Source organism: Syngnathus acus, chromosome 16 (genome assembly GCF_901709675.1).
Source record: "Syngnathus acus chromosome 16, fSynAcu1.2, whole genome shotgun sequence".
Classification (NCBI taxonomy): Eukaryota; Metazoa; Chordata; class Actinopteri; order Syngnathiformes; family Syngnathidae; genus Syngnathus; species Syngnathus acus.
The window spans coordinates 740,925-763,778 of NC_051101.1; the positions used below are offsets into that span (position 1 = coordinate 740,925).

The 22,854-nt window shown below is 53.2% G+C and overlaps 1 protein-coding gene across 7 annotated transcripts; it reads right to left on the reverse strand.

Annotated features, from left to right (window-relative positions):
- Window positions 1–984: 984 nt before the first annotated feature.
- tg (thyroglobulin) lies at window positions 985–18,039 on the reverse strand. 7 transcript variants are annotated; one of them, XM_037274854.1, is made up of 50 exons: window positions 17,877–18,039; window positions 17,400–17,499; window positions 17,101–17,198; window positions 16,872–17,027; window positions 16,529–16,721; window positions 16,306–16,412; window positions 16,098–16,241; window positions 15,602–15,787; window positions 14,851–15,341; window positions 12,991–13,381; window positions 12,740–12,778; window positions 12,459–12,662; window positions 12,253–12,330; window positions 11,710–11,814; window positions 11,552–11,629; window positions 11,365–11,471; window positions 11,133–11,244; window positions 10,736–10,897; window positions 10,195–10,389; window positions 9,937–10,064; window positions 9,712–9,862; window positions 9,482–9,637; window positions 9,251–9,397; window positions 8,932–9,096; window positions 8,571–8,675; window positions 8,384–8,487; window positions 8,216–8,321; window positions 7,963–8,142; window positions 7,560–7,730; window positions 7,398–7,484; window positions 7,266–7,322; window positions 6,993–7,130; window positions 6,717–6,893; window positions 6,522–6,636; window positions 6,380–6,456; window positions 5,613–5,759; window positions 5,487–5,552; window positions 5,154–5,288; window positions 4,808–4,990; window positions 3,712–3,913; window positions 3,569–3,647; window positions 3,341–3,491; window positions 3,073–3,263; window positions 2,644–2,808; window positions 2,429–2,584; window positions 2,046–2,227; window positions 1,885–1,983; window positions 1,680–1,820; window positions 1,301–1,479; window positions 985–1,214 (listed from the first exon to the last, which is right to left on the reverse strand). In XM_037274854.1, the coding sequence occupies exons 1-50, from the start codon at window positions 18,022–18,024 to the stop codon at window positions 1,123–1,125; spliced, it is 7,326 nt and encodes a 2,441-aa protein (XP_037130749.1). In that variant the 5' UTR covers window positions 18,025–18,039; the 3' UTR covers window positions 985–1,122. The 7 variants fall into 7 exon arrangements, with proteins under 7 accessions (XP_037130749.1, XP_037130747.1, XP_037130751.1 ...); XM_037274852.1 differs by having other exon boundaries at window positions 3,341–3,488; window positions 16,098–16,262; XM_037274856.1 differs by having other exon boundaries at window positions 3,157–3,263; window positions 16,098–16,262.
- Window positions 18,040–22,854: the final 4,815 nt, after the last annotated feature.

Here is a 22,854-nt window from a genome sequence, read left to right on the forward strand (position 1 = left end):
CTCCAAGCCATGACATCAACGGTTTGGGCAGGTATAAGATAGGCTTGTCTGGGAGGAACGGGCGGGCTTTTTGGGGCGAACATCTTTGCTGTTGAGGGCTGAAACATCTTTGCTTTTGGGGCCACTCAAACTTTTGGAGAGACATCACTCTGACATCGGTTGAATAAAATCTTTGCCCAATCAGCCGTGTGTCACTGGAGTGCTTCTTTACCCGGGCCAGCCATCGTCCACCGAGTGTTTTTTGGAGACCAGTGAAACAGCAAAGACCATTCACCACAGCGGCACTGCCGTTTGTGGCCGCAGAGTCAGCAAGCGTGGTGTAGCCTCTGGTGTTGTTTGGCTGCCTGTTGGTTGTCCTGACAACGGTTGAGGCGCTGGTCGACGTGCCAGTTGACGTGCCGGTGGACGCGCCGGTCGATGCGCCGCTCGACACGCCAGTTGGCATTGTCGTCATGTAAACGCCACCCACGATAGAACACAGTGCAGACATGTTGAGAAATGTCACAACTCGCTCACGCAGAAGCACAGCTTGCTCCGTGAACTTTGACCTCTGGCTGACCTGTGATACCCATGGCTAGGAGCGTTGTTGTCATCCACATTCTTTTGCTGTGCGCGCGTCTGTGCGTGTTCTTTTTTATAGCACACACCTGTGCAGAGGCGGTGCCGAGCAGGTGTGGGGCCATACCCCGGGGTGGGGCCACACCCCATCATACCTGCAGAAGCACAGTGCCTCACATTGGATGTAGTTTGCACGTGCACTCTGTCACACACTTCATGTGCATGTCACGTGTGTATTGCAACGGTGAGGCACCGTCCAACTCAGCGGGACACTCCCTCTACAAACCTTGCCCACGGATACGTATATTTCATTCACGTGGGGCCGTAGGCCAAGCTACTGCTTGCGGTCGCACCCCGCGTGTGGATGCCTAGGGCTGCACCCCATTAGGCCCCCCCCGCTCATTGCTCTATGTATATGACAACAAGTTGCAATTTGTACTTTTTATTTATGAATTGATTCTTTGAAGAAAGATCAGTAAAAATCAACAAGTAATTTCCATATTGCGAGTGATGACATCACACTGCGGCGATGACGACATCACGGCGGTCGTGGAGAGGTCGCGGTCAGTTGTAGGCGTCTTTGTCGCTCTGCGATTGGCCGTGCGCTGAATCCAGCGGCAGTTCAGGGTCGAACGTAGACTGCTCCTCCAGCTGGCCTGCGGACGAAGGGATAGTCGGGGGGATGAAAGGCCGCTGGGGCGTAATGCGTCATCGCAGGAGCGCGTCGCGTGACCTGACCGACCGTTTGACGTGAGCACTTTTGCCAGATGATTCCAGAAAGAGCAGCTCCTCTGGCGCAGGCCTTGCTTCTGGCTGAGGGTGGGGCTTAGCTCCAGAAAGATGGGCGGAGCTTCAGAGGACAGTATCGGATGCCAGCGGGGCAGAGAGGTCGCCGGCCATGACGCTGAAGGGTTGGGATTGCTGAGGGCAAAAGAAAAAGCCTCGCGTCGTGAAATTTGAAGCGTGTCTGACATATCAACTGTCACTCCTTCACGTCGTCATGCAGCCTTGTGTTTAGGGGTTTGTCAGGTTGTCTATTTGTCGGTCAGTTTGTAAGTCAGGCAGACACATGGGCAGTCAACCTGGCCCACTGTCAGTCTGTTGGTGCGCGTGGTTGTCACCCGCTCCTGACGAAGTTGGCCACGTAGCTGATGATGGCCAGCGAGAGGCGCCGCTCGGCGGCAGTGAAGCGCACCGAGGCGGTGGGCCGAAGATGCACTCCAAACAGCAGTTGCACGTCCGGCGCCAGCGAGTCCTCGGCCCTGCAAATGGGAGGCGGGCCTGGTTAGGACGGCTCCAAGCGGCCTTGGGCCGGGCGCGCCGCACCTGCTGCCGCTGTCCGGCTGGTGGTACAGGAAGACATTGGCACCGCTCTTTGCATAGTGGCTGGCCATCCGCAAGCTGGGACAGACCACCAACAGGTCTCTGCAGCCAAATGGGCAAGCGATCAGTAACACTCAAGATGCAGTCCACCGGCGCCCGCCCACCTGGTGGCGTTGTCGAAGGCGCGTGAGAAGAGGTTGTATCCAGCGGGGGTGGAGCTATGGTCCAGCGAATAGAACCACGTGGCTGCCTCCTTCAGCAGCGAGCTTCCCGAGGCACCGCCCAGCGAGCGGCTCAGCATCTGGTAAAACGCCGTCTTGCCACCAGGCAGCGCCGCTGCAAAGTCCTGACACCACCCACAATGCAAGGCGCGCGTGACTTTGTGTGTGCGTGCAATCAAATCTCATCTATGTGCATGTGTGTTTGCATGCATGCTCATCAATGTTTCCGTGTTGGTGTCTTCTCACTCATCCATGTGAGTGAGCATGTTCCTATGCGTGTGTGCTTGAGCGTGGATGTCCCGCTCCAACACGCTATGACCTCCGACCTTGACGCCTTGCATCCGGGCTATGATCCCGTCATGCTGCGACGTTCCGAGGAGGAGGTCGACTCTGCGCAGGGACGCCGGCTCCCCGGCGGCGGCATTGTCGTCGCGGGGCCAAGTGGGTGACCAGAACTGGAGTGGCCCGCCAGCGACCAGCAGCTATAAAGACAGGAAGTGACATGGGCAGGGCTCGCCAGGCCCCGCGTCACGTGGCCTACCTTAGTCTGAGCGGCATTCAGCGCGTGCACAGACGCTGCCCTGAGGCACGCCATCAAGCGGCGGTCGTCATCCGTGGCGCAGTCCAGCTCGGCGGCCAGACGCAACGTCAGCCGTCTGGCGGCCGATGGCGTTTGGAACAACGTCGGAGAGAACAGCGAGCCGCCCTGCACGCCGCACGTTCCACGTCAAGAGGACGCACGTGCGACAAACAGCCATGAATAACAAGCGTGAAGAACAGCACGGGACAATTACATATAGAAAAGCAAGAATGCACAAGCAAAAGCCAACAATACACATGCACAGATGCACACGTAGAACGAGGGATGTTTGCTCTCTCTTGTTCTGACCAATAACAGGACTGAGTGGCGATTCCTCCGCTACTACACAGATGGAGCACACACAGCCACAGGCACGTGCTTAGTACTGACCATGAGCAACATGCGATGGAAAAGGGGCGTGCGGCGCATAAGGAGCAGGCTGACGATGTTGGCGCCGTCGCATTCGGCCCCCACCGTCACTCTGCTCTGGTCTCCGCCCAGCGCTGAAATGTGGGCCTTGACCCAGGCCAGGGCCGCCTCCTGATCTGACGCACCCCAGTTGCCGCCCACGTCTGACGCACCTGCATGCCGAGTTGCGAGCGCATCAAATGCGGACACAATGTATTTTTTTGGGCGCGTGCTGGCTCGTGCTACGGACCTGTGCTGAGGAAACCGAGAGCCGCTGTCCTGTACGCGGCCGTCACCACCAGCAGGTTTCCGATCGCCGCGAGGGCGGAGCCGTCCAGGATGGCTCGGCTGCTATCGGTCGATGGGTTGACAAAGAAGACCAGCACCGGGAGGCGCCCCTTCTGACCGAGCATGCATGCAAAGGTCAGCCAGTGTCAAGTTACCTCATTTGCACGTGACTTAAAATGGCGTCGGTCACCATGGCGACAGGCCTGAACACGTTGAGGTAGAGGCAGTCCTCGCTGGCGTCTGCTCTGCCCGGTTGGACACAGCCGGACCTGAGGGACGTGCGCACATGCGTCAGCCTCCTTTCACGCGGCCGCCGGGCGCGATAGCACATACCGCGCTTTGGAGGCATCCCGGGTCCCATTCCAATCGGGGGGCTGCGCGCTTCGGAAGCGTAGCGATCCGATGGGCGGACGGGCATACGGAACGCCGAGGAACTGCAGCACCCGCTTCCTGCCCAAGCCCAGCGCCGTTTCCGTGGTGATGCCCCTTAGGGTGCCGTGACCCGCGATGGCCACGCTCGTCTCTGCCGCCGCCGCTAATGACAAGATGAATGCACGTTACTGCGACGCGTGCATTAAAAAAACACAAATGGGGCAATATCGCGCGAACTAACACCCGCACACATACGCATAGCGCACCTCCAAAGTATCCATAAACGGGACAAACGCACTGTACACACACACACACACACACACACACACACACACACACACACACACACACACACACACACACCCACACACGCATACACACACACGCACCCACACACACAGACACCCACTCACACACACACACACACACACACACACACACACACACACACACACACACACACACACACACACACCCCACACACACACACACACACACACACACAGGAATAACTCACACGTATATACACAACACCATAAAAACAAACATAAAAAAACAGACGTGAACAAAAACACGCACACAAACACACGAGTGTGACTAACATACACACAAACGTGAAAAGTTATAGCGCATCATTTGCTACATCCACCCACCCATTTTCTGTACCGCTTTGTCCCCACGGGGGTCACGGGCGTGCTGGAGCCTGTTCCAGCTGTCATTGGGCAATAGGCGGGGAACACCCTGAACTGGTTGCCAGCTAATTGCAGGGCACCCAGAGACGAACAACCATCCGCACTCGCACTCACACCTAGGGGCAATTTGGAGTGCTCCATCAGCCTAACAAGCATGTTTTTGGGATGTGGGAGGAAACCGGAGTGCCCGGAGAAAACCCACACGGATATGGGGAGAACATGCAAACTCTACACAGGGAGGGTTGGAGATGGAATCGAACCCGCACCCTCCTAACTGTGAGGCGGACGTGCTAACCAGTGCGCCATCGAGCCGCTCATTTGCTACACACGTACACAAAACAAAATAGTAATTTAGATCAGCTGACCTCTCCTCAGGTACACCTGGGGGGCGGGCTCTCGGACCACCAGCCGGCAGGTGAAGGCGGGGCTTTCCGAGCCAGGGGCGGAGCTTAGGGCGCACACAGTGGTGTCGGGGTAAAGGACGCAGCGGGTGGCCGACTCCCACTCGGCCAATGACACGGCGGCGCAAGACTTCGCCTCCTGGCAGGCTGCAACGAGAAGTGGCGTGACCTCACCGCCGTCATGTGATGCACAACTCGAGTTGCCTCCCAAATCACTTTCGTGTCCACGATGCAAAATTGCGAGAGAATTGTTTGGGGAATATTCGATTGGATTGTCAACTTCACCCAGTGATCGGCGAGGCCAGTTTACCATGGAGACACCAATCCCTGGTTCGAAGAGGATCGGCAGCGATGTCGCGGCTGATGTGTATGACATCGTAAGAAGGTGAGGACGCGTCCAGCACAAGCGCCGAGTCGGGCAGCAGACTCCACTGCTCCGTGGACACTGATGGACGGCAAGAAGCCACAAGAGCATTTAGAGCAATCGATCAATCAATAGCACTAAATAGTAGTACTTGCAAGTAAGATTGTACTAGTGTCACCACTCGACTAAGCGGCAGCCAGCCACTTGCTAACCGACCGGCCGGCGAGCAATTTTGAGCGGCTCCCAAGCAGCTGGCGAGCTGCGGCTTCTGTGGCTCACCATTGTTTTGCACAGCTGGCAGATGGAAGGCAGGACACAAGGCCGGAGACGACGTCCACCGGTTGACTGAAAACACACACGGTGCTTAGGCACTCTGTTTGCGTGTCAAGTGTGTGCGTCCCTTACCAGGTTTTTGGTACCAGCCAAAAGGTTGTGGCCACGCACTGACCTCGCCGGCTTGACAATCGGCCACGCTCCAAGAGGTCTGTCGCTCTTCGGCACACGTTTGAATTCCGAGACTGAGCAGAATCACGCACGTAATACCCGACCCACCTGTGCGCCCGCACAGAATTCACTTGTGTTACACGGGTGTGTGTGTGTTGTGTTGTGTTGCCTGTTGTGTTCCACGTGTTCCATGTTACGGGGCTGTTATGCGTGTCTTACTCCTCAGGAGCTGTGTTTGTTGCATTCTTGTCATACGCACTATGTATACACGCATACAAAGTATGTGTGTGTACCCGCGTGTTCCATTGACTGTTACGACTGTTGCTCGTGTTGAATGCGTGTGCGTTCACTTATTACAAGTGCGGTTCACACGCCATATGCTGCTTACAAATCCGTTTGCGTGTCTTTTTGTGTCTCCGTTCCAAATGCACTGCTTTGACCGGTGTCACGTGACTTCATTTTGCTCCACTTTGTACGCGAGCGCTTAAGAAAGTTGAGTCAAGTTGTGCGAGCGTCTTGTGCGTGTTACGCAGGCATTGCATTTGTGTTGCATGCGTGTTACATTTTTGTCTCGTGCATGTTCAAGATGCATGATGCGTTACATTTCATTTTGTGTTGCGTGCACGTAGTACCTTTTGCTAGGTTTTTATTTCTTTTGTAACGTGTCTGTTATACGTGTACATTTTATGTTTTAGTCACGTGTGAAACGTTCCAAGTGTGTGCGCTACCATCTTTGGAGTCAGCGACGAAGCCAAAACCACGGCAACAGGCATCCTCATCACAACGACGCTCACAATCCATGAACCTACAAACATACGTTACAGGTGAAATGTGTGCGTGAGCCTGCGCCTGTGTGAGCGAGTCCGTTACCCTTGGGGCAGCGGCGTCTTTGCATTCACGTTAACTCGAGCGCGCACCGAGTAAGAGACCATTTTCCTGAAAGAAACTCGCTCGTAGAAGCTCTTCACCGGACCCCTCAGATCTTCTACACGCACACACACATAAGCAAACAAATGCACACAGAGCTGCGGTGACATGACATCATGCTTGACATATGACACATACCCTTCTTGCTGAAGGTGTTTTTTGGCTTCCTGGCCAGCAGTGGGCGACAGGGGCGTCTGAGTGGCGTGTCGTAGGCGCCACACACACGACTGTCTGGAAACAGGAAGCAGCTGAAGAAATCTGTCGAGTCTGTGTCGTTCAGCTCGGCCAGCGAGCAGCTGGGCTCGCCGTCGCAGCCTAAAACAAAAACACCAGGTTTGTGCGTGTGAGAGAGCGAGAGTTGAGAGAGAGAGAGAGAGAGAGAGCGCGAGCAAGAGAGAGAGAGAAGAAACGCACGTGTGAGACACCACAGCAAAGCATGTTGGGAAGTGAAGACCTTCTTGTTGAGCAGGAAAGACAGTACAGGAAGGGACCTCTGAGTGTTCACCAACACGTCGTCTTCAGACAGCGACGTAAACTTGTTCTGCACTGAAACTGCCCGCGCACACGCACACACACATACGTTGTACACAAACATTTGCCCACCATTACACACACGCACGCGCGCACACACACACGCGCACACACACACACGCACACACACACACAAAAGAAGTTGATGGTCCAAACCATCAAGAGTCAGTGTCAAATCTCCGCTGACTGCACAGGAAGCAGCATCTGATTGGTCTGCAGAAAGAAGAAAGGTCACGTGACCTCACGTCGTTCTTGCATGATGCAAGGCCAACGTGGCTCGCGCTCTACCAGCTCTCAGGTAGATGGCCTGGAAGTCTACGATGGATGCCTGGTAGTCTTTGTCGTCCGTGTTGGAGGCAGGAAGTGCTGACTCAGCTGGTGACAACACATCATACTTGCGTGCGTGTGTGTGTTTGGTTTGCAGAGTGTCGTTAGTGAGGTTTTTCTTACTGATGGTAAATTTCTGTCCTCCAAAGTCAAACAGGAAGTTGCGCCGCTGCTTGTTGTATATGAGCCCCACCCCGCAAATGCGATTGGCGTTGCTCTGGCCAATCACGTCCCAGTCCCCTTGGCGGCACATCAAGACAGATGGCGCTCTCAGCAAACCGCAGAGCACAGAACCTGAGGGGTTGGGACAGAAGACCTCAGAGGGATGACACAGCCGTGGCAACGGACAGCCGCTTGACAACTTCATGACAGACACAAGCGTACCACAGCAAACCAACAACCCAAAGACATGATGATGCAAGGGCTAAGAATACACTAAAAGGACACCGCATGAGCTGCGCAACAACGCAAACACACAATAATGACGCAAGAGGAGCACAAGCAAGCATCACGCTTGATGTCCTACCGCCCTTCAGGCTGTTGCGGTTGAGGATGAAGCCGTGGCAACAGTCGTCCCGGTGACAGCTGAGCTCACAGAAACGATGGGCGTCGGCTAGCAACGCGTCTGTGAATACCAACGTGCGAAACACGCCGGACTCCACCTTTGCCATGGATGACCTCAAAAAGCCAGAAGTAGACTCCGCCCCTAAAAGACATCTGAGCGTCTTAACATGCGAACACACGCGTAGACGTGGTGGCTGGTTGCCATGGTCACTTACCAATCTTCCTGACAATCAGCACATCGGAGGCCTTGCCCCTCACCCTCACCAAGCACCGCAACCGTCCAAAGAGCTCGGCCTGACTGTTACCCAGAAACCCTTTCGCCTACACACACGCACATGCACAGTCAGTGTTAGGCGTCGAAGAGCATGTGTGTGGGTGGGTACCTGGTCAGAAACGTTACAGTGTGTGTTCAGAGGGTGCGTGCTGTACATGACGCAGTGGCCGCCGGCCAGCGCCATGTGGTGACAGGATGGCTCCATAGCACACGCTGAGGGACAAACACAAAACAACCACACGACGTACACAACAGATGTTATTCGGACAAACAGTGTGTGTGCTTGCCAGTGTTACCTTGAGCACACTGTCTGAGGTCCAAGGTCATGCGCTGCAGGACTTCCGTGTCTTCAGCTTTGAAGATGACCTCTGATTTCGGGACACTCTGAAACTTTCTGAGGACTACACTCAAAAAAAAAAAACACACACCAAAACACACACACACACGGACGCACACACACACACACACACACAGCGTGTGCTATGTGTAAATAAGAAAGTAAATCGTCACTGATTACTTAAAATTTCTAGGATTAGGATTAACCCCTTGAGGTGTATCACCTCGTTTTCGAGAGGGTCCTCGGTAAAAATAAAGAACAAGGTTTAGGAAAAATGGAGGAAGAAATTCCTGATTGCTTGACTTTTGTTTGTTTGTCACCTGAGCAGTCATCATCAGTGAGGGACGTGTTAGTCATGGTCCAGTCAAGCTCCGACCCCTCACTGTTAAAGCAGCGCCACGTGGCAGACAGGAGGTCAGACTGAGCGGGCAGTAAGTCACCGATCTCAGTGCAACGAAGGCCCCGCCTCTGACAGTCGGTCAAACCTACACACACGCACGCACGCACACACCCACGTGCGCGCACGCACGCACGCACGCACGCACACATGCACACACGCACACACACACACACACACACACACACACACAATGAGGCCTTGTATGATGCCGTCGGTCGTGCGGATGATTGACAGCTCACAGTGATTGATGGAGAAGGCTCCGGGAGAGGAGGAGGAGCCTCTTGGACACCGCTCGCACACGTCCTGCCCTTCCGTGTCTTGATAGGTCCCCTTGGGACACAGAAGACACGTGCCTTCGGCGGAGTAGCTGCCGGCAGGGCAAAGGACTGCGCACAAAGACGACATCAGCGGGTCGTGTCACAGTAGCCCTGATTCGAAACGGTACGCAATGATGTCATCAAGTGGCTCACCGCAGCCTTCATGGTCGTTGCTTAGTCGGTAACCGTGGGAACAGCCAACTCGCGGCGGAGTCAAGGATACCAGCTGAGGTCGTGAAGTGATGTTGCTATGCTGAGTCAGTAGACGCTCAAAACGCTCCAGGAGACGTGAGACGTTGAGGAACGTCACTGGTTCACCAGAAAACGTGGCGTGACATCCCGAGCAATGACATCACGCTCTCTCAACATACACCTTGACTCACCAATGTCGTAAAGGGTGGGCAGTTCGGAGGTCGGGAGGTCAGACATGTGGGCATTCCAGGTGACCGTCACACTCCAGGATGTGTCGCCGAGACAACGCACACGCAACGCAGAGTTGCGGCACACAGACACGCTGCGCCCTGATGCTGGGAGCTATGTGCGTACACACAAACATGGCGTTATTTGCTGTCGCTGTCATATTTGCGTGTGTGTGTGAGTGACTTCACTTGAGCTGAGCAGAGCCCCCCGCTGGTCATGTCACGTAACAGCTGCGAGCGTATCGCTCGGGGGTTTTGACACGCCGCCACCAACGACCAATTATGAGACGCCCACACACGTTGAGGAGGCATACTCACTACACACGCGCGCACATGCACACAAACACACACACACACACACACACACAAACACACACACGAATGAATGACGTGCTACATGCGTGCGCGGAAAATTCCAGTAAACTTGGTCAGGTGAAAAATTTGTACTCTGGCAGGCTCCAGGCAGAGGTCGGAGGTCGCCCTCCCACCGACGACCGAGCGTGTCGCATGTGAACCTGCGGACGGGAAGTGCGACGTGGTACCCGCGGTGACACACCAAGTCACAGCCTTGGCGGCCATTTTGCGCAGGGCCGCACACGAGGGTTCCGTGAGCGATGGCGGCGGCAGGACAACCGTCAGGACCTGGAGGACACAAGGTCACAAGATTCCCGTTGTGTACAATCGCTAAGCTAAGACAAGACAAGGTTTCAGTTGGCAAAATGCTAACTGCACACTGGCACATTTTTGTTACTTCCTTGCTTCATTACTTCCTGTCATGTCCACCAGGTGGCTCTGGGCTCAAACTGTACTTTGAGTCATTCAGCACAAAGCTAATGAGGTGTTAGCACGTGAGCTAATCACTAATCATTCCCCAAGATGTCACCAGACGGCGCACTCTATTCATTTAGCACAATGCTAATTACGTAAACAACACTAACAAAGAACAACCCATTGGCTGGCGCGAAACTTCAGCTCAGGAAGCACTTACGTTCACAAGACGCCATGCCACCTGTCACTTGGAGTTGCCGGGTCCCCGACACTTCCAGTCCGTCCTCAGACACGCACCAACAGGAGGTGATGTCACACTGAAGAGGGATGAAGGAGCCGTCGGGGTGACACCGGAGACCCTGAAGCTCACACCAGCTAGGACCTTTATGCACCATGCAAACAAATGTTCAACATATATATGTGTATGTTTGTACAGTTGCACCTTGACCACAAAAAAAGCAATTAATGTAATTTCCAATCATTTCAATGGAGAAAGTTGATTTGAGTCACACAAGAAATCAGCAAACATGTTCAGTCAAGGTATTGTCAGTCAAGTTGTGTGTGTGTGTGCGTGTGCGTGTGCGTGTGCATGTGCATGTGCATGTGTGTATGCATACAGGTGAGTTGTCCGTCAGGACTCAGGATGGCATTCCGCAGGGTCTCTCCGCTCACAGGGTGGACGCACCAGCCTGCGCCGCCCTCTGTCTGCAGTACGGAGAAGCGACCATCCTAAATGGAGTCGCACAAACACTTTCTGTCACATGGCCAATTGGCGTCGTCACCGCGTGACGTGTAATGTGCACGTGTGGATGCGAGTGTGCGAGTGTGCGCGTGCGCGCGCGTGCTTACTCCGTCACACTGTGGGCGGTACCCTGAGGCATTCGTTGTGATGTCAGAGGCTTTCAGCCAACCAGAAAGCAGCGAGTGACTCTGAGCTCTCTGACAGCGCGTGAGACCTGCAAGGCACACACATACACGTGCGCACGTATCCTTCTTGTGTGCGCGCGTGTGGGTGCGTTTGTGTATCCCCACTTACATCTGACCAGGGGCAGTGAGCGACTGCTCAGAGATTCCGGAACATAGTCGCCATCTTCATCGACACACCAACACTGACCTGAACACAGACACACACGCAGTCATGTGCGCAGTCGGCTGCGTTGAGTGCAAGGGCAAGCGTGTGAGGGTGACACCCACCTGTGCTGTGGTAGCACTGCGTGGGCCGCCATTCCCCGTCATTGTCACACTGCGGACTGAACGGCTGATAGGCGAGACGTCCCGCAGCCCGCAACATCTGCACGGCTGGAAAGCGTACCGCAGCCAAATTCGTAAAGGAGCAGAATATTCGCCACTCAACACCACATATGGAAACACGCAGCTCGCGTCGGGTCTGACCGCAGCATTAGTATCGCTGAACTCCATCTCGTCCCCCAGCTGACTTTTAGCAGTCTGGACTGATCACTGGTTGATGTCAAGGCATATACAAACAAAGGACCGGACGCCAACGCTGTCAAAAACAAGCTACGAAGGAGCATTCACCCCTACGGACAATTTCTTGGTCTTTGATTAAGCCAACGGGTTTTTGGAATTGGCCCAGCCACTCTCTGACTGGTGGCGGGTGTACTGGCGCCTATCCCAGCAAGAACACCCTTGCCTGGTTGCAATCCATTTCAGTCACAGGACACAAACAAAAGACTCACACCTAAGGGTCCAGTCACAGGACACAAACAAAAGACTCACACTTAAGGACGATTTGGAGAATGCAATCAACCGAACGCGCAGGTGGTTGGAATGAAAAACAAGCCCGAAAGCTGACAACTGCAAGACGAAGGTGTTAACCACTAGGACACCCTAGACTGATCCCAATCCTTGCTTGAAATGTCCCTTTGAAATTGATTTGATGAAGATGCCAATCAGAATGGCAAGTGCAGGAGAGCGGGACTCACTGGAGTAGGTGGCTAGTCGCAGCGCAGCTTTGGAGCGGCTCAGCAGCCAATCAGACAATGGCAGTGCCTCCGGGGTCAGAAGCAGACCCTCGGCCGATAGGGAGGCATATCCAGTGGGGATGTGGGAGGAGTTAGAGAGAGTCATCGCCTTGCTGACTTCCCGTCCAAAGGTCACCACTGCCTGTAATGCCCTGAAGCACTGGCCTGCGCGTTAGCGGGACAGGAACTCGATGATACATTCAAAACAATCATAACAACCATCTACACTTTGGTTTTCTGACCTGAGGAGGAGCGATGATTCTCAGGGCTCATGTCTGCACCTGAAAGAGGAAGCGCGGGCAGATGAGCAACAAGGACAGGGAGGAAGGGGTGCAAGAAGAGGCCAGGATGAACGAAGAACAGGATTGTGAGAAGAAGGGGAGCAGGAAGTAGTGGAGGACAGGAGGACAAAATGGAGGGGGGAGAAAGAGAAGGAGAAAAAAAGGAGAAGAAGAACAAGTTGAAGCTGGCTAAACGTGTCTGGTGAGGTTACAGGCCAGGTGGGCGCCCGGTGAGGGCGCAGCGGTCGGCACCCCTCGTTGGTCCACGCAGAAGCACCCGGAGCGTCTGCACTGCAAAGTCAGGAAGCGTCCGTCCCGCGAGCATGCCGGAACGTGGACGTCGGCCCCCACCACCATCTTGTCTCTCATGCGCAGGGCAGCCGCCCTCTCGCTCTCGCAGCGCGACGGACACCGAGGCCGGACCCCGCGTACTTGTGTTCCATCGATCTTTCGGCCTCGGGTGGTCACACACCAGCACTCTCCGCCCTGACACTGAACCTCCTGGAAGGAGCCGTCGGTCGCGCAGCTCGGGACAAAGACGGCCGCCGCAGCGCCTTCAGGGCTGGCGGTGGCGGCGCAGGAATGCAAAATTGGTGTCAGCACCTACAAGAAGGCAGCAGCCGGTGTCAGTGAAGGTGACCGCATTCTGTTGGTTAGCACTCGTTGAACCATTCCACTTGCCATGACATTGACACGGACACCTCCCGTAATTCTGTCTAGCGACTGAGGCAAGTGTCCGCACCAGGGGTAAGCAAATCCGCTCCTGCCTGTTTGAAGTTCCCCTCCTCCAACACACCTGATTCAAATGATCAGGATTGATCATTTGAAAAGCAGGCAGGCTTTTGATTTTTTACCCACGGGCTACCCAAAAGGCACACCACAAGGATGCATCCTCACACCCATTCACTTTAAATGAAGCTAACCCCTCGTTATGGCTGCACTTCTGCTGTGTCTTGGGATTTCGCCAAAAACTTTTGGTCTTGAATTTAGCCTTAGCATTGGCATGAGAATGATTAGCTAGCATTAGCATGAATACATATATCACATTTAGCGTGAACAGTACCGTTGGCATTTAGGGTAGCACTGGCAAAGGCATTTAGTATTGGCATTAGCATATACAGTGGAGCCTTGGTTTTCGAACGTCCCGGTTCTCGAACAAATCGGTATTCGAACAAAAAATTCGAGATCTTTTTGCTTCGGATGTCGGACGAAATTCCGTTGTCGAACCTCGCGAGATGAGCCGAGAGGACCCACATGCCAACTGACTCCGTTCGTTATTACGTTCTCGTTACTCTGAGGATTGCATCAACTCTAATCATGCCTCCAAAGGAAGCAAGTGGGAGCAGTAAAGCCATCCTAAAACACAAAGACGCACCTAAAGCAATGCGACACTGAGCGCCCGGCGCGCTACGGTTGCGCGATCGGACCAAATTAAGCTCCCTGCGCACTGAGGTCCATTTAAATTTTGGAAAGTACATTAGGACTTTAAAAATATTTTCTAAATTTTAGCAACCGCTCTATCACAATAATGCGACCAGCGCGGTGCAGTTGCGCGGTCGGCGGCGCGCAACGGTTGCGCGTTTGGCGGTGCGCTGCAGTTGCGCGATCGGACCAAATTAAGCTCCCTGCGCACTGATGTCCACTTAAGTTTTGGAAAGTACAGCAGGACTTTAAAAATATTTTCTAAATTTCAGCGACGGCTCTGTCACAATAATGCGACCAGCGCAGTGCAGTTGTGCGGTCGGCGACGCGCTACGGTTGCGCGTTCGGCGGTGCCCTGCAGTTGCGCGATTGGACAAAAATGCGCAAATGAAAAAATGCTTAAAAAAGGCGTTTTTTTTCTGAGCTTGGAACGGATTAATTTTCTTTCCATTATTTGTAATGGGAAAATATGATGCGGAATTCGAACGATTCACTTCTCGAACAGCCTTCTGGAACGGATTGTGTTTGAAAACCGAGGCTCCACTGTATAATTAAATTCAACATTTAACATAATTTTAGCATCAGTATTATGATCACCATTTGCATTCCACATTCCAGTGGTCTGTCACGTTTGGGACTCGTGCACATACCTGACGCAGGGAGGCGGATCCTGAACTACTCATCAGGGTGAGTCTGACACCGGCTAGAAAGTCCCGGTCCTCCAAGGCGCGGCTCACAGCAAGGACTAGATTCTGATGTCGTGATGGGCCAGAGGCGGGATCCATGCGTAAGCCCCCCGGCGTTCCCACTGCACCGCTGAGATTAAAGCTGGCCGCGTTTCTCAGGAACTTCCCGCCAAACAGAAACTCCTGTAGACGGTGAGTGGGGGCGCTGGCTAGAGCCTCCAAAGCCCTGCCCACCGAGGGGAAGAGACCATGCAGGACGTCCACCATGACGGACAAGAAGGAGAGGGGATCCGGCTCCATCGGAAGGAGAGCTTCTATCGCTCGCAGGAGGACTTGGCAGGAAGCAGAGTCTCCCGATGACGAGGGGGCGGGAAGATGAGATTCCAGAGGTCCCGAAAACAAGCGAGACAGCGACACACGACGAAGCGAGACGCAGTCCTCAGATGCAACACCGCCTTTACAGACAACATCATCAAGAAGCGGTATTGTCATCAGACATTTTCAGCACATTTCCATCAGTAGACAAACAAGTGACTGGCCCTTGTCAGGGTACATCTAACAAGGAGAACAACAACTCACATTGGCCAACTCTTATTGTTGGATGAAGGTAACATACTAAGGTGATTTGCCAACACGCAACGCTCGCTTGGATGTCAAGATAGCCCAAATCTGGCTTGGGATCCTAGCGGGTCTTAAGGTCCCGTTCACATCTCACCGCATTGCAGAAAGTCGCCGTGCTGCCGTGTCCCAGGAACTTCGGCTCCCATGGGGTCCACGCACCAACACTGCCCCCCTTGCTGGCACTGCTTGGAGGCGAAGGCCCCTCCCTCCAGGCAGGACGGCAGATAAACGGCCAACGTTGCCTTAGCCGCCCTCCGCTCCTCCTCGCACGCCGAAGGACCTGCCGGATCAAAGCGTTGCTCAGAAAGCGACCGGACCGATGAAACATTATCCCGTGGATAAACAAACAGATGCAGACCACTGTGCCTGGGCCATTACTGGGCTGATCAAGTCAGTCAAAAGCATTTTCCTGATGTCGAAGAAAACGTTTGAGCATTCACTTACCATATCAACTTTACTCGAGGAATTAAAAATGCGCAGCGTTGTGTCCTTTTCACTTATTGTGCTTTTGCTTCCTAGCTTTTGTACCCGTCGGTATGACAAACGTGCTTACCGCAGTTCCATCAGCTCGTCCTTTCTGTCCAACTTACATCGGAATTGTCCGCTGATGGTGAGGTGAACTCCCAACATCCTCCTCTGAAAAACTTTGAAAACCGTCGACTCGGCGAACGAGTGAGCGACGCCGACATCGGAAAAGGCAGAATCGTACACGTCGGACGGCAGCAGCTCCACACCTGCACCACAACATGGGCAACCTTCATGTCTTCATTGCGGGAGCGAGGTAAACGTTGGAGTTACCTGTGTCGGCCATCTCACGCCCCCTGCTGTCGGAGCAAAAGCAGTAGGCAGAAACCAGTGGGAAGGCCTCCCGGAAAGACTTGAATGTGGAAAAGGCTTCTGGGAATCTGCCACAAGCCGGTGAGGAAGAGAACAAACGACAAAGCCATGAGAAAAATGGCTGACAAAACAAGCACAGATGATTTGCATGAGATGATGAGTGCGTGCTTGGAGTGTGCGTTACGTGTTGAAGGCGTGCAACATGTCCAGCTCTCGCCTGTCCGTCATGTTGACGAATTGACACTGGACGGGAAGGAAGTTGCCGTCATCGGAACACTGCGGTGGCGAAGACCAAGATGATGAAGACGATGAAGAGGGCGACGACGAGACGGCATTGTGAAGGACACGACGAGAGAGTGCCGAGCAGCTGCTGGGACCTACGAAGGGTCAAAAGCGGGAGTGTCTTTGTGGGTGTTTGTGGGCATGGGCCTCCACGCACCCACACACACATGCACGCACACACGCACGAGCACATTTACACACGCGTAAATGTGCTCGTGCCTGTGCGCGCTTGCGCATGTACGTACAGCTGTGCGGCGTCCCTGACTGCCTGGTCCCGTAAAGCTCCATTCCGTCCTGGTCCACACACCAACACTGCCTCCCACCGGAGTCACACTGCACCGGCAGGAAGTGACCCGATGGCGAGCATCGCGAGGACGACTGAAGATGGCATGCCGACGCGCCTGAAGCCAAGGTGCAACGCTCAGCCTCGGCTGCCATCAAGTGGCTCGTCAGTCAATGGGCCGTTGGTCTTACACTGCGGAACGGAGCCGTTGCTTCGAGTCGCTGCCACCTGCCGTCCTTCACCGTCAACGCACCAACACTCTTGGCCCAGCCCACTGCACTGCACGGGCCTACATGCAGACGCATGCATGCGAGTAACTCGTGGAAATAAAGGACGTAAATTGTGTAAAATGTTGTTACATATCACGGCCGACGACTAGAATGTAAACAACCTGAATTCAAAGCGCGTGTATTGTCCTGGCGAATTATTGAAGGTGAAGGTAGTAAAGCGTGGGCATTGGCAGAAGCTCCCAAGTCAGCCACTAAATTACCTGAAGCGTCCATCGTGAGTGCATTGCGGCTGGCGGTCAGGTCGATGGGGCGCGGCCCTGGCTGCCTCGCATGGCATCACGCTCGAGTCCAGCTGATACTCTGAACGACAACAGCACGACGTGGTCACGTAAGTGGCTCAATGTTAGCAGAAAAGGCGACGGCGCCTCGAGTCGCTGCTATTGTTGGCCTTCTTTTTGTGGTTGTAAACTTTACAAGAAAAAATCCCCTCCGCCATTGTGATTTCAGACATGCAGCAGCATTTCAAACCGCGACGGCATCGCTCAGACTGCCGTCAGAGAACGAGCCCGCTCCCGTCGCCTCCCTTTGCTGTCTTCCTTTGATGCCACCTGCGCCGTTCGCGAGTGGGGAAAATACATTCACAACTCATCTGGAAACAAGCTTGAACTGAGCTGAGAAACTCTGCCTGTGTCCTTGTTCTGTGAAAAAAGTCAAGCATTGGGGCACGTGAGGCTCACCTGAAGGCCGGGCGCAGAGCATGGGCGGGCCGCACACAAGCAGTGCCAAGGCCACGGCCAGCAGTCTTCCCATGGTGGTCATTTCGTTGGTGACGGCACTGATGACCGTTCTGCCGCTTTTAAGGCGTCTGGAGTGCTGAGTAAGCATCCTCGTGAACCCGTCCCAGCGGCACCGAGAGCCACCGCTTAGCGGCGTGACGTCTCGCCATTGGACGAGAGGCTTGGAGGGCAAGCTTGTGACGGGGTGAGGGCTCTTGAAGCGTTCCGGAGGGGAGGGCGTGCAATCTGTTTGTTTAGGCCAGGGGTGTCCAAACGTTTTGCAAGGAGGGCCAGATTTGATAAAGTGAGGGGCCCGGGGGCCAAAAGTTTTTTCGGACATTTTTAACTCCAAAAATGTCTTGCAAATACACACTGTTATAAAACAAATTTCATTTTCCCAATTGTCTTTATTTTTTAAATGACAAAATAACCAAATCTAAGCCACTCAGGCAGATAACTCTAAAAACACTAATTCTGCCTTTCATTCATATCTGAAGAGTCCGATAACATTGAGCAAACTGCATGAAATACCTTAAATTTACATGAGTTTAAAATGATTATAGTTGTCATTACGCACGGGCGTCAGTTCAATACAAGATTCAAGAGTTTTTATTCGCCATGTTTGAGCGTGCCAAACAAGGAATTTGACTTCGGTAAATCACAGCCTCTGTTCAACATTTAGGTGACTAACAACACTCAGGACATGTGAAAAATGGCAAATATTCTCAAACATCCCCTGATCTTAAACTCCCAAGAGGGCAAGGAAGAACTCAAAACTCCAGCTAGGGGAACTGAGAAACCTTGAGAAGAGACCACAGATGGGAAGGTCCCTTATCCAGGATGACCAGGCTGCAATGGATGCAGAGAGGACACATAGTACAAACAGTGTAGACAAATTCAAAAAAGGTGTGGAGAGCAGGATGTTATTGCACAGTAATGACTCTGAGACTCTAAGAGTGGTCTGAGTTCATCAGAGCAACAGCCTGGGGGAAGAAGCTGTCTCTGTGTCTGCTGGTTTTGGCATACCGAGCTCTATAACGCTGTCCGGAGGGGAGTAGTTCAAACAGACTGCAACCTGGGTGAGAAGGGTCTGTAGAGATGTTCCTTGCACGTTTCCTGGTGCAAGTCTTGGATAGATGGTAGGTTGATTCCAATTATCTTTTCTGCAGTCCTGATTGTCCGTTGCAGTCTGTGCTTGTCTTGTTTGGAGGCCGATCCAAACCAGACAGTGATGGAGGTGCAGAGGACAGACTGGATGATGGCAGTGTAGAAGGTCTTCAGAAGCTCTCACGGCAGGTTGAACTTCTTGAGCTGTCTCAGGAAGTACAGCCTCTGCTGGGCCTTCTTCCGGACAGAGTCTATGTGGCCGGTCCATTTCAGGTCCCGAGAGATTGTGGTTCCCAGGAACTTCAAGATTCAAGATTCAAGAGTTTTTTTCGCCATGTTTGAGCGTGCCAAACAAGGAATTTAATAATAATAATAATAATTCATTAAATTTGTATAGCGCTTTTCAAACACCCAAAGACGCTTACAGGTAACAAGGCAAAGACGTACATGAGGGGAGGGGGACGGGGAGGAAACAATCGGGTAAACTTAAGAAGAGGAAACCAGTTATGGGTAGAGGAGGTCATGCGCTTGGGAGAAGAGGTAAGTTTTTAGACGGGACTTAAATATGGGGAGTGTGGGTGAGTCACAGACAGACTGGGGGAGAGAGTTCCAGAGTCGGGGTGATGTGCAGGAAAAGGCTCTGTCACCGAAGGATTTGAGATTGGATTTTGGGACTGTCAGACGTGAAGTATTGGAGGATCGGAGGGGACGGTTGGGGCAGTAGGGGACAAGGAGGTCGGATAGGTAAGTGGGAGCCAGATGGTGAAGGGCTTTGAAGGTGAGGAGGAGTATCTTGAAGATGATACGCTCCTTCATGGGGAGCCAGTGAAGAGAGTGGAGAACAGGAGTGATGTGTTCACGGGACCGGGTGTGGGTAAGGAGGCGGGCAGCAGAGTTTTGGACTAGTTGAAGTCGATGGAGTGAGTGAGCAGTGATTCCAGTGAGAAGGGAGTTGCAGTAATCAAGCCGGGATGAGATGAAGGCGTGGATGAGAGATTCGGCGGCAGGGAGAGAAAGGCAGTGCCGGATTTTAGCGATGCGTCGGAGGTGGAAGTAGGAGGTCTTGACAACTGAACTAACATGAGGTTGAAAGGACAGTGTGGGGTCAAAAATAACGCCAAGATTGCGTGCCAGAGGGGAGGGAGTGATGTTTGATGAGTCGATGGTGAGTGTGATGGATCCAGTTTTGTTAAGGGAGGATTTAGTGCCTATGAGGAGGAGCTCTGTTTTGTCACTGTTGAGTTTGAGAAAGTTGTGGGTCAGCCATGCTTTTATTGTAGAGATGCAGGTTTCAAAATGAGTGAGGGAAGGGTTACGGGTTGGTGTCGTACGTATGTAGATCTGGGTGTCATCAGCGTAGCAGTGGAAGTCCAGATTGAGTTCGCAGATGACAGTACCAAGGGGAAAGAGGTAACAGATGAATAGGAGGGGGCCAAGAACTGAGCCTTGGGGGACCCCTTGTGTAACTGGGGAGAGGATGGATGTGTGACCGGAGAGAGAGATGAACTGGTTTCTGTTGGTGAGGTAGGAGGTGAGCCAGTCGAGTGCAGTGCCCTCAACACCTAGTTGGCGCAGCCTTTGGAGGAGGATGGAATGGTTCACAGTGTCAAAGGCTGCGCTCAGGTCAAGTAGTAGTAGGATGTTGAGGGCACCAGAGTCTGCAGAAATGAGGAGATCATTGGTGACTTTGACTAGAGCTGTTTCAGTGCTGTGAAGTGGGCGGAATCCGGACTGGAAGGGTTCATAGAGGTTGTTGGACGGAGACAATGCGTTCTAGGGTTTTGGAAAGGAATGAAAGGTTGGAGATGGGACGGTAGTTGGAGAGGTTGAGTGGGTCCAAGGTGGGCTTTTTGAGGATGGGGGTGATGGCTGCAAGTTTATAGACAGTGGGAAAGTGGCCAAGGGATAAAGACTGATTAAAAAGGGTGGTGAGGTGGGGGAGGAGGACAGGGAGGCAGGCCTTAGTTAAGGTCGTTGGAAGAGGGTCGAGAGAGCAGGTGGTTGTCTTGGATGAGGTAATGATGTCTAGGATAGTGGAAGAGTCGACAAGGGAGAAGGCAGTGAGAGAGGGGAAGGGAGGGAGGTCAGGGAAGGGGGGCTGGAGGGCAGGGGAGGTGGGGGAGGAGGAGTTATTGATGGTGTCGGTCAGAGAACTGTTGATTTGGGCGATTTTGTTGTTAAAGTTGACAAGGAAGGAGTTACAGAGGGCGGGTGAGGAGGGTGGCTTGGTGACCGGTGGCTGGAGCAATTTGTTGACAGTGGAGAACAGTATGCGGGGGTTTCGGTTGGTGTTATTAATGAGAGATGAGAAGTAAGCAGATTTGGCAGCAAGAAGAGCATCACGATAGGAGGAATTGTGTTGTTTAAAGGTTTCAGCATGGACGGTGAGGCGGGTTCTTTTGTAGAGGCGTTCGAGTTGACGGCCAGTTTGTTTCATGGTGCGGAGTTCCGGTGTGTACCAAGGGGCAGAGTTAGTGAATGTAACAGAGGAAGTTTTCCAGGGGGCTAGGGAATCAAGGGAGTCAGAAAGGATGTTGTTGAGCATGGTGGCAAGGTCGTCAGGGGAGGAAGAAGTGGGGTCGGAAGGAAGAGCAGAGGATAAGAGCTGGCAAAGCGTGATTGGGTTTACAGTTTTGATGTTGCGGTAGGAGATGGTGCGTTTTGTGGATTTATGAGGAGAGGGTAGAGGGGCAGAGAAGAGGATGCAGAGATGATCTGACAGTGGAAAGGTGAGAGGACGGGGGTTGGATGTGAGCGGAAAGGAGGAGCATACTATATCCAGGGTGTGGCCTTTGGTGTGGGTGGGGAAGTTGATGTGCTGGGTGAGATGAAAGCAGTCCAGAAGGGAGATGAAGTCAGACGTCAGTGAAGCAGTTGGCTGGTCGATGTGGATGTTGAAGTCACCGATTAGTAGGAGGCGATAGGAGACTGAGGATACGATGGTGAGAAGTTCAGAGAGTTCAGAGAGAAAAGACGGATGAGACTTGGGGGGGCGGTAGATAAGAACAGCAGTAGTAGAGTTGGGGAGGGAAAAAGCGAGATATTCAAAGGATGAAATAGATGGGAGGTTGAGGTCCAATTCAGTAATGGATAGGGACCGCTTATGGAGGACAGCAATACCACCTCCTCGCCCAGAGAGGCGGGGTTTGGCGATGTAGCTGTAATTAGACGGAGTGGCTTGGTTGAGAGAAAAATAGTCCAGGGGCTGTTGCCATGTTTCACAGAGAAGGAGCAGATCCAAATTATTGTCCAATATTAGTTAGAAAATAACTAGTGATTTGTTGGAGAGGGAGCGACAGTTCAGCAGTGCGACAGAGATGGATGAAGGAGCGGGGGTGGGGGAGTGGAGATTGTTGAAGTTGACAGTACGGAAGGTGGGGGTGACGGGGGGGCGAGAGTTAGTCCAGAAAGAGGGGATGGGTGAGCCATCAGGGAAATGTCGTTTAAAAGATAGTCCGGAGCTACGGTGGATGTAGCGGCGACGGCGGAGGATCCCAGCCTTGCTGGCAGCTGAGGCAGCAGCAGCAGGGAGACGGTGATTATTGTTGAAATGATGAAGATCAGCAGCAGTGTAGACAAATGGACGAGAAGTTAGTGGAATGGAAGCCCGGAGTAGCAGAAGTGATAGTTCATGCAGGAGATGCGACGTCACAGCAGCAGGGAATAATCCAGAAAAAATGGAAAAAACGGCTAGTAGCTGGTTAACTAAAAGTTGGTAGGCAGTGAAATGCATGGAAGCAGCAGTGGACCGAGTCGTGATGTTGGTGGAGTGGGTGGTGGTGTTGGTCAATCCCGACTGTGCCCATGCAAACGGCACGCCCCAGTGTGTCCT

What these genes read in the sequence shown, in the direction of transcription:
- tg (XM_037274851.1), bottom strand. Translation starts at nt 18,024, where the DNA reads ATGCTTACTCAGCACTCCAGACGCCTTAAAAGCGGCAGAACGGTCATC. An exon ending in ATGTTGCACGCCTTCAACAC is followed by an intron (nt 16,413 to 16,528) that starts GTAACGCACACT and finishes GGCTTGTGGCAG; the next exon opens with ATTCCCAGAAGCCTTTTCCA. An exon ending in ACCGCCCACAGTGTGACGGA is followed by an intron (nt 11,245 to 11,364) that starts GTAAGCACGCGC and finishes GACTCCATTTAG; the next exon opens with GATGGTCGCTTCTCCGTACT.